Raw genomic sequence first — 10,368 nt, forward strand, 5'->3', positions numbered from 1 at the left:
AGGATATCTAGTCCAATACCCTCATGTGATTTTTTTTTTTTAACGGAGACTCATGAAATTTAAGTAATTCCCCAAGGTCATATGGCTAATGCGAGGAAGACACACTAAACCCAAGACTCCAGAGTTTCATTCTGGGCGTTTTCGGCCGTATTCACGGATACCTACCGTATCCGCACCTACAGACTTCCCTCCTGGTATTTTACCCACAGCGGTACTCCTGGGCTTAGAAGTCGCAGAACCCGAAAGCAACAGGCGCTCCCCTGACAGTTAAGATCCCATGAAGCCAAGAGGTCACCCTAGGAGTCTAGTCTCTAGCCAAGCTCAAGAAGACCCCAGAAGATGAAGTGACTTGGCATTAGCACCTGAACTCCCAAGGTCCCTGTGGACAGAAGGGTCCCAAAGGCACCCTGAGGTAGTCCGGATTCTTCCAGCCTGCCTGGGAATCCTCCAGGGTCCAACCCCTGGAATCTGACTCCCTGAAATAGTCCCCTGGCATGAAAAAGACCTTTCAGGTTGTCCCAGAGCCTCCTCACCCTCAAGTCTATCCTGGTCCTCGTGGGTTTGCAGGAAGAGTCCCCCACTCGGCATCCTGGGCACCTCCTCCCCCCGCCCATGACGGTCCAGAATCCTCACTGGGACAGGCGTTCTTATCCTCTGAGGGCAAATCAGTCCCATGGCCTCAACTCTCCAACCTGGCTGGGCGCAGTTCCCTCAAACCAGTAAGCTGTGTGCAGTTGTCACACAGGAACCGGTCCCCCTGGTGAGGCTCCGTCCGGTTCTCCCGTCAATGAAAGCTTCCGTTGCCGCGCTGGGTTTGGCTGCCTCCGGTGGGCGCCAGCTGCGGCCCCACCGTCTCTCCTTGCAGGCATGGAGGAGAGGCACAGAGGGGTCTGCAAGCGCTATTCACAGAGCTCTCCTTCAGAGAGCTGTGCCGGCTCGTGTACCGAAATGGAAATATCCCCGGAGGTGCCGGTCAGCATAACCTACCGTGGTCCTTCACCAGGGCCTCTATCTCCTCCTGGATGCCCTTATGCCACTCCGTGATGTCCACGTGCAGAGAGTAGTCACAGCAGGACTTGCTGTCAGCCCACTCCCTCCACTGGTCGAAGGCTGCCAGCAGGCTTGTCCCGGGCTCGGGCACGACATGGTCAACTAGAAAAGAACAAACATTTGTCGTCATCAACAGAAGGCTCGAGGGCCACGGGTCAGCAGCAGTTTTCCCGTCTCAACCTTGAATAAGGCTTCTTGGGTCCACAACCGAGATGGTGATCTCTACAACCAGCTCCTAAGAATCCACTGAAACCAACGGACTCCCCGAGAGGGAGAAAGCAGAAAGCAGAAACCTTGGCATGGCACGATTACTCCCACGAAACCACGCATGAACTGCCCGGATCTGATTGCCCGGCTCAGAGTCCCTGAAAGCAGGTACCTCGGGACATCTCACGGACAATGAGTCCTTACGGACAATGGCAGTGTCAGATGGCCGTCCGGAGCTGCCAAACCTTTCCGTGTGGCGATAGCTGGCTGTGAGGCGCCCCCCACCAGACAGCAAGGAACTCGAAGACGCTGGACCCTCGCCACAAAGGCTGAGGCTTTCAAAGCTTCCCCAGCGTATCCAATCTCTCGTCGGCGCTCATATTTCTGCAGCATAATACCACTTTGTAATGTAAGGGAGATCTTTTCGTCTTAAGAGTTCAAAGCGTCTTTTAAAACAGTGGTTATTGTTATATAGTTATTGAGTTAGGCTGAGATGGAAGAAGGGGGGCTCTGGACTCCAGGTGAACTGAGTTTGTCTCCTGGCTCCACTACCTGCCAGCAACGCGCTCTTGGGGAAGCTACTCAATCGCCACTACCCTAAATTTCTGTGCTGGTTTAAAATGGGGATATTAACTGCTGCACACGTTTGTTGTGAGGATTAAAGGAAACAGCCTATCTATCGATCTTTTGTCATTCCCCTATTTAAATCTTCCAGTGGTCTCCCCTTAAGATAAAGATTAAAGTCCCCAACAAGGTCTGCAAGATTCTGCCCAGCCTGGCCCTTGCCCCCTCTAACAACATCACTCTGGATCAACTTCCCTTTGCACTCTGCTCTCCTCCAACCGCGTGGGCTACCTTTCAGTTCCTGCTCCCTTCTGCCACAGGGCCTTTGCACAGGTAGTAGTATCTCTAAGTCTCAGAGAACTCTCGCCCAGTTACCTTGATGAAAAGAGGGTTGCCAGAACAATTATTACCCATCTCCTGCACAGAGACACTAAAATATGCACTGCAATGACTTGTCCACGATCAAATCAAACTTAGGCAACAAAAAAAGACAAAACGCAGGACTCTTGACCCCTAAAGCAATGAATCATTCTTCTAAATAAAATATTAGGGGAATTTCCTACACCCAGGTAAGTAGTTCTCGGCTAAGAAAATGCCAGCCCAGGCAATGCCAGTGAGCTCATATTTCTGAAATGGATCAAATCTTGCAGACGCTGCTCAACCGTCATCAACTGAACTTGGTTTTGTACGTCTCAAAAATGTGCACATCTGAGCTGAATTGTCTTTTGATGAAATGTCCTTTTTTTTCATCAGTAGCCGTATATGTAATTAAGCGCCTAGTTGGTACTGTAATACGTATAGTGTTACCTAACGAAAGCAATGAGGATGTCACACTTGGGATGCAAGTCAGTTCCGTCTGTAAACTGCTAACAGAAACCCTGGCAAAACAAATCCAATTTTCTTAAACTGTGCCCCACCCCGCACCCCGCAAAAAAGGAGGAGGAGGGAGAGGAGGAGGGGCAGGAGGAGGCAGAAGACAAGGAGGAGGAAAATAAAACTTTGTTGCAAATACAGTTTGGACAGAATCTCCCTAGTCACGCCCCTGGCTTCGTCACTTGCCCCACCGCACCAGCCTGCATAGGCAGCCGGAGAGATGGATCTTGTCAAATCTTTCCCCAGATCCTGCCACTCTGCCGGTTAATCCTTCGGTGGCTGTCCAGCACCTTAGAGCCATTCAAGCTCCCCCCTTGGTCCTGTGGATCCAGTCTCATCTCTCCAACACTCTCTTGCCCCTCCCCCTGGTTCATCCCCGTCGGCCTCCTGCCATTACTTGAGCTGCCCAACTCCACCCGACCTCCAGAACTTTCCACCAGCTGTCTTCTCTCTCTGGACACCCATTCTCTTGGCTCTTTGCTTGGGCATCCCTGCCTCCCCCTCACTGGCTGAATGTCACCATCCCAGCGTGACATCCTCATCTGCAGTATTTCTGCATCCATCCCCCCTAGTTTGCTATCTGACTCCCCCACGAGGATGTAAACTCCCTCGGAGGAGGGACTGAGTGCCTGGATCGAGGAAGTGCTCAACAAACATTTTCAATAAATGAATACATGTTCCCTTCCAGCTCGCATGCCTCCCTGCAAGATCAGGTCAAGCACCAAAGGAGGTGGTCTGGGAACATGACCAGATTTTCCGGCTCAGCCTCAAGCATATGTAAGGAGGTCTGGTGCTAAGCTACTCAAACCGGAGTGTGTTTAAGAACTCTCTTGAGAGCTTATTAAAACACAGGTTCCTGGACATCCCCAGAGTTTCAGATTCTGTAGGTCCGGGCTGGAACCTGAGAATTTGCATTTTCTTAAAGTTTATTTATTTTGAGAGAGAGAGAGTTGGGAAGGGGCAGAGAGAGAGAGGAAGAGAGAGAGAATCCCAAGCAGGCTCTGCACTGGAAGCGAGGAGCCTGATGTGGGGCTCGAACTCACGAACCATGAGATCCTGCATGCCCTGAGCCTAAGTCACACACTTAACCGACTGAGCCACCCAGGCGCCCTGAGAATCTGGTTTTTAATCATCTCTCTTGGAGCTGCTGGGTCTGCCTTGGATCACTAACTGAGTGCAAATCTTTTCCCATTTTCTTCTCCAAGCACCTGAACTCACTCATGCCCATCTTTACCCCGTTTTACTACACAACAGCATTGCCACTTACAAAAAAACATCAGGTTCCCTGGCTGGAATAATACCATAGCCTCCCTCCATGTCCAAAAAACAGCTCCTAGGGTTACGAACTCTTGAAAACTCAGGATACAGACAAAGCTGAGAGCTCCAGGGAAATAAACATGTTTCCTCTAAAAACGAATGACACTCAGAAACGTGTCCATGGAAAGCCTCCTCATGTTTTCCCACGGTCCTTTCCCTAGGAGCTCTCTCCTAGGAAGAGCTGCCCCAGGGCACAGGGCAGAATGTCATCCTCACTTCCGGAGGGAGCAGAGATGACCCACTGGAAGACACAAGCCTGCAAAGGATTTGCCTGGAACTCTCAGGCCTTGTCCCCGGTGATTTCCCTAAGCTGTCCCTGCAAGAGCCTGCTGGCTTTTGCCTCGCAGCTGACTTTTTCCCCTTGTGTAAGACGTGAGGGAGAGCTCATCAACCCAGCCCTCCACCAGGAGGTGAAAAGAGAATGACCCTGGGATCCAAGAGCTCTGGGCTCCGTCCCGGTTCTGGTGGCACCTCTGCCCTGCTGTGTATACTCCACGGGAGCTCGATTTCTGCATATACAAAACACGGGCATGAAAGTACACGCCGTGCAGGGCTGCAGGAGGGTGAAGGAAGCATGGATGAAAGCACCTGGAAAAATGTCTGGCACGCACTGAGTTTTCACCCCCCAGGGATGAACACTCAGAAACACCCTGTGGTTTCCGTGGGAGGCCCATGAATCTGGTTTATGAGAGAGCCAAGAACATGCCCGGGGGCAGTGGCCTGAACTCAGAACTTACAACCAGCAGCCGGAAGTGCTCGCATCTGCAAGACACCAGCCGTTTCCAAAGGACGATTTTTACTTCGCTTAAAACCTAAGAACCGACATTTTTTTAGCAGCTTTACTGAAATGTGATTCACATACTGTGCAATTCACCCATGTAAGCCGTGCAACTCAGCGGCCGGCTAGTCACAGAGCTGTGCAACCATCACCAGCCTCGAATTGGAAAACCCCGTTCCCATCTGCCGCCCTTCCCCATTCCCAGCCCCAGGCAACCACTAATCTGCTTTGTGTCTCTGTAGATTGGCCCTTTTCGGACATTTCGTGTCAATGGAATCATACAGCATGTGGTCTTTTGGGTCTGGCTTCTTTCACTTAGCAGGTCTCCAAGGTTCATTCCTGGGGGAGCATGTATCAATACTTCGTTGCTTTTTGCCTTGAATGGTTTTGGTATCTTATTTTACTGGTTTTAATTTTTCTTTTTTTTTTTTTTTTTTTTTTTTTTGAGAAAGAGAGAGCATGAGCAAGGGAGAGGAGCAGAGGGAGAAAGGGGAGGGGGGCAGGAGAGAACCTTAAGCAGGCTCCACGCTAAGTGTGGAGCCTGACATGGGGCTCGATCCTGGGACCAGGGATTACAACCTGAGCTGAAAGTAAGAGGCAGTCAGTCAACTAACTAAGCCACCCAGGCACCGTGGTATCCCATTTTTATGTTTACTGGATATTGGCCAGGTGTTATACAACACGGTAAAGGAGCTGGACCTTGAAATTCAAATATAGAACTCCTCTGGAGTTTGCAGTGTTTAAAAGACCCTATTTTATTTTTAGCTTCTTACTTTGAGGTAATTGTAGATTCACCTGGAGTTGTAAGAGATCCTCAGAGCCTCTGCCCAGTGTCCCCCAGGGGTAACATCTTGCTTAACTTCAACACAACATGACAACCAGGAAGTCCACATTGACACAATCCAAGACCCCAAGTTTTCCAAAGGACAGCAGTTGGGGCTTCTGATCAGCTCCGGGGGGGGCAGCATTATCGAAAACACACAGAGATACCACCGCTGGCCCTGTTCAGGGAATTAAAGTGGCTGAGCAGGAACCACCTCCCAAAAGTCCGCAGGGGGTAAGCAGGTGGAGCGAAGAGGGGGACCCCTCCTGGGGCCCCCTCTGGCTCCAGCCTCTCTGAAGCCTCACCCACAGTCGCACGGAGGCCCACCTCTAGACACCCCGCTTGGTCAGTACACACGGCACCCTGCACCCCGCACGCCAGCGGTATTTATCAGAATTGCCCATCTCCTGCCTCGCATTCCAGAATCATCCTGACTCATTCTCTAGTCCCTGCACTTAGCTGCATGTGCGTCTGCTTCTCCCTTTCTCATCCCAGATGAATCAGGGGACTTGAATTAAAAGCAAGCCGTCAGGGAGACGACGACACAAACCACTGCTGGCTCATCTCTGTGGCATCGAGCTGGCATCTACTCAGCAAAATGCCGGGCGACCTATTCAGCAGAGAATGCCTTTTGTTGGTGGAGAGATGAGAGCCTTTGGGAGCCCCCGGGTGTGCCAGCTAGGAGAACGGTTTTATTCTTGGGGGGGGATAAAAAAAAGCAGAAAGGGAAGAGAAAGCACCTGTCCCTGGGAGCGTAAGGGGTGCCCAGAGGAGAGGTAGTGGAGGAAAGACCAGGGTCAGACGCCCGAGTGCCTGGCCCGCTCTGCCCCTTACTCATCGGTGTGGCTTTCTTCACGACACTCCTCTTCTCTGGGCTTCAGATCCCTCCTCTATGGAGCCCATACTAGTACCTAATGCCCAGGGTTCCAGAGAGGTGTAAGCGAGCTGCCATGGGAACTCCCGGGACGAATGCCTGCTACAGAGCTGCGCCCAATAAACACCAGCAGGAAGACAGTTACATGCTCCTCTATAAGGAAGACTACCACACGTAAACCCCTTGTGAAGTATTTCCGTGCCTCTAATGCACATGCGGACAGGGCTCCCTACCTGCCTGCACAAATACACTGCTTCTCCGACAGTGCAAAGAAGCATTCTCCTACGGGCTGAACTACCTAGAAGGTCTGTGCCTGATTTTCTTATCTACAAGCTGGTGACGATAACACAGCTGGAGCGCTCAGTAAGATGGGGTTCGTAAAACAACAAAGTGCTCTTCCATATGATCGCCGTCATTCACTTCCTCTTCCCTGCGTCCCCCAAAGCATCCAGCAGGAGGTCCAGCATACAAAAGACTCTCAACAGGCACAGGAGAGACCAAACATCATACACTCCTCTGGCAAGAAAGGCCTTGGCCAACTCAGTACTGGAGGACTGAGAAACCTCTTCCTTTGAGGGGCCCAGCCATGCAATCTGGGAATCCCCAGCATTCCCTGGAAAAGTCCTAGGCACACACAGCTCTCCTGTCGTCTGCCAGAAAGACTCACTATGGCTGGTTTTTAAATCCCAGCCTTCCTGAATGCCGGGCAAGGGGACCCGCCAAAGTGACTACCTTTAACATTAAGTATAATCCACATACTTCAGAATGGGAGTATTAGTAGGAGTGCCTGGGTGGCTCAGTTGGTTAAGCATCTGACTCTTAATTTCAGCTCAGGTCATGACCATGGTTCGTCAGTTCAAGCCCTACATCGGGCTCTACACTGACAGCAAGGAGCCTGCTTGGGATTCTCCCTCCCTCTCTCTCTGCCCCCTTCCCCGCTCATGCTCTCTCATGCGCTCCCTCTCTCTCAAAATAAATAAATAAGCTTAAAAACATGGGAGTAATAGTAAAAATAATTAAAACTTATCAGACACTTCCTATGTCTGGTACGATTTCATCCATCTTTCGTGGTCTACCTCGTTGAATCCTTACATCAGCCCCCTTAAGGTCGGAGCCAGTGGTGGCCCCAGTTTTCAGGTGGAGAAGCAGAGAATAGTGGGGTTACATGCCTTGTTCATGTTACTTAAATCGCAGAGATGTATACAGAAGGTCTGCAACATTCAGACCATCTGTGCTTCGGCCAAGCAAGGCCCTGGGAAGAACTCTGGAAGGTGGTCAATAATGTGGTCTTAGCCAGTACAACTGTTGGCTGGCAGAGGTGACCCCAGGACGTTTGGCTCCAGAGCCCCTACTCTTAACTGCCTCTGCTCAAGAGTGGACAGGGAGGTGTGGATCTCTGAGAAGTAAAATGCAGTCTTAGCCCTTTAATATTTTATAACTACAGCATGTAGTTCAGTAATTCAATTAACAGAAAACTGCATCATCAGCCTGACATGTGCAGGAATATAAACTCATGCCCCTCACTGCCTGAAGCTGGAGGCACCTGAAGAATTCCCTTATTTCTCTCTTGGCCAAACTCTCTCTCGTGAAATCTTGCTTTTAAAACAAAGCAAATATATTCACATAAACCAAGCTCAGCCATGATTAATTGTTCGGCATCCAGCGATCACTGCTAGAATCATTAAGCCAGAGGCCGGAGGGAATAAGGGCCGAAGCAAGATCCAGTAAAAAATATTTATAAAACAAGCAAACAACCTCTTACGTGATCTGATGATCGGCCAGCTTCAGAGGGAACAGAGATAGAGGATACAGACGATACCCTTAAAATGGTTAAAGTCTAGTTTGGAAGAAAAAATACACTGCAGGGTGCACGGAGGAAATGACCTTGCTCGACCCTCCTGCCTACTACCCATTCCCACCCTTGCCTTCCCACCAAGCTCTGGAAAGAGCGGAATGCTGTTGATGCCCCCACGCTGTCACCTCCCATTCGCTTCTGGACCACAGCACCCTCAGCTCCACTGAGCCGATACCCCCCGAGCGACCTCTCAATTCCTCTCATCCCCTGGGGACCACCACTGCCTTCCACGACCTTGGGGCGTGACTGTCCGCAGCGGCCTGCTGCCCCGTGCCCGCCCCAGCTTCCGGACAGCGCTCCGCGTGTCTGCTGCTGCTTCTCTGAATAGTCGTCCCCTGGTTCCTCTTTTGCCCCAGCATTTTCAATGCTGGTGTCCCCGGGAGCTCTGTCCTACTTCATTAAATTCCACTCACACTTCTGACATTTATTCAAAAGGTCCTGAGCGGGGCATCTGAACAGCAGACCCTTCTCCAGCTGGCCTGCACGGGGCCTCTGATTTCTTGCTCTTGTCTCTTTTCCTCTCTCATTCCCTCCAGCCGTGTCCTCTCTTTCCTCCCCCACCCCACCCCACCCCCATCTCCTTCCTCCTCCTTCCTCCGCTTCCTGCAGTCGTCCTGGGGCTCAATATTCGGCGGGCGATGGATGTGGGGACTGGGACTCTGTTCACTCTCAGGCAAATCCCGGGATAAGCAACTGGGAGCAACAGCCTGTGGTCTACAAGCTACAGCACCTGGAGGCAAGAGTTTCACTTGCAGGGTTCCTTCTGCCACATGAAGGAAGCAGCGGGTGGGCACCAGGAGCTTCCCACACCTGCAGTCCACGCCTCCTGCCCACAGATTTCCCTTCCTGTGGCCTATGCCCACCAGAATGAGACAGCCATTCCTTCCAGGCTGCCGGAAGATCACCCTGGGAGCCCAGGAGTCTGAGCTGGAGTCTGAGGGTGGGAAAGGAGAGGCGGGGAGCGAGGCACAGAAGGCCCAGCTTCCACACCCAGCGTTGTGCCTGAAGACGGTCCTGGGAAGACATCCTTAGCTTTCTTCCACTTTCCCCCTTTAATGCAGGCATAACCAGAGCTCCCCATGTTAGAGAAATATATCTTCCAAGGGAGTACTCTTCCAAGGGAATGGGACAATGGAACCATCGTATAACTTCGTATCACCGTTTGCATCATTTGATAGCAGTAATACAACCTCACATGGGCACAGCTTCCCAGCGATTTACAAGGTGCTACCACATGCCTTATCTCACTTGATGCTTACAGTAGAGAGGCAGACACGTTCACGATGCTGGCGCCACAGATGGGGGGCTGTGGCCAGGAGCCTTGCCTGCAGTCATGCAGACACAAACTCACAGAGCTGGGGTCCAAACCCACTTTGTTTTACAGCCTTTACAGCCTTGACTAACCACCACCTTCTTGGTGTTTCTATGAACACCACTCACCTCAACTCTTCAAACCTAGGCTTTTTTTTAGTATCGAAAACACAGGCAGGTTCACTTAAGTGCACAGCTAATGACCTAAACCTAGTGGACACAGAAGGAAATGGCCAATGTGAGCCGGTGACAGTCAATTTGGGATGTCAGATAAAAAGCTTGTCAAAATGTCAGCACCTCATAAAACCCCTTTCTGTGAGGCTTGGGGTGGCCTGCAAATGGCCCAGCATGCACATGGTATGCGAGATCAAAGGCCAGGCTAATGAAATCTGTGTGTGGGGACGAAGGGTCATTTATAATCTGTAAAACCTTTAAGAGTGGCAAGCCACATGGGGCGCCTGGGTAGCTCAGTTGGTTAAGCGTCCAACTTCGGCTTGGGTCATGATCTCACAGTTCATGAGTTCGAGCCCAGCGTTGGGCTCTGTGCTGACAGCTCGGAGCCTGGAGCCTGCTTTGGATTCTGTCTCTCCCTCTCTCTCTGCCCCTCCCCCACTCATGCTGTCTCTCTTTGTCTTAAAAATAAATAAAACATGGGGCGCCTGGGTGGCGCAGTCGGTTGAGCGTCCGACTTCAGCCAGGTCACGATCTCGCGGTCC

General features: G+C 51.3%; 1 protein-coding gene across 2 annotated transcripts in view; it reads right to left on the bottom strand.

Annotated features, from left to right (window-relative positions):
- Positions 1-10,368, bottom strand: part of DPYSL2 (dihydropyrimidinase like 2) — a 130,760-nt gene that overhangs the window by 27,913 nt on the left and 92,479 nt on the right. For both annotated transcript variants that reach the window (XM_040490229.1, XM_040490230.1), the window contains exon 4: positions 988-1,152. In XM_040490229.1, the coding sequence (XP_040346163.1) occupies positions 988-1,152 (165 nt within the window). The remainder of the gene's footprint in view (positions 1-987; positions 1,153-10,368) is intronic.

This window comes from Herpailurus yagouaroundi, unplaced genomic scaffold, assembly GCF_014898765.1.
Source record: "Herpailurus yagouaroundi ecotype Mexico unplaced genomic scaffold, PumYag 181, whole genome shotgun sequence".
In the NCBI taxonomy this organism is placed as follows: Eukaryota; Metazoa; Chordata; class Mammalia; order Carnivora; family Felidae; genus Herpailurus; species Herpailurus yagouaroundi.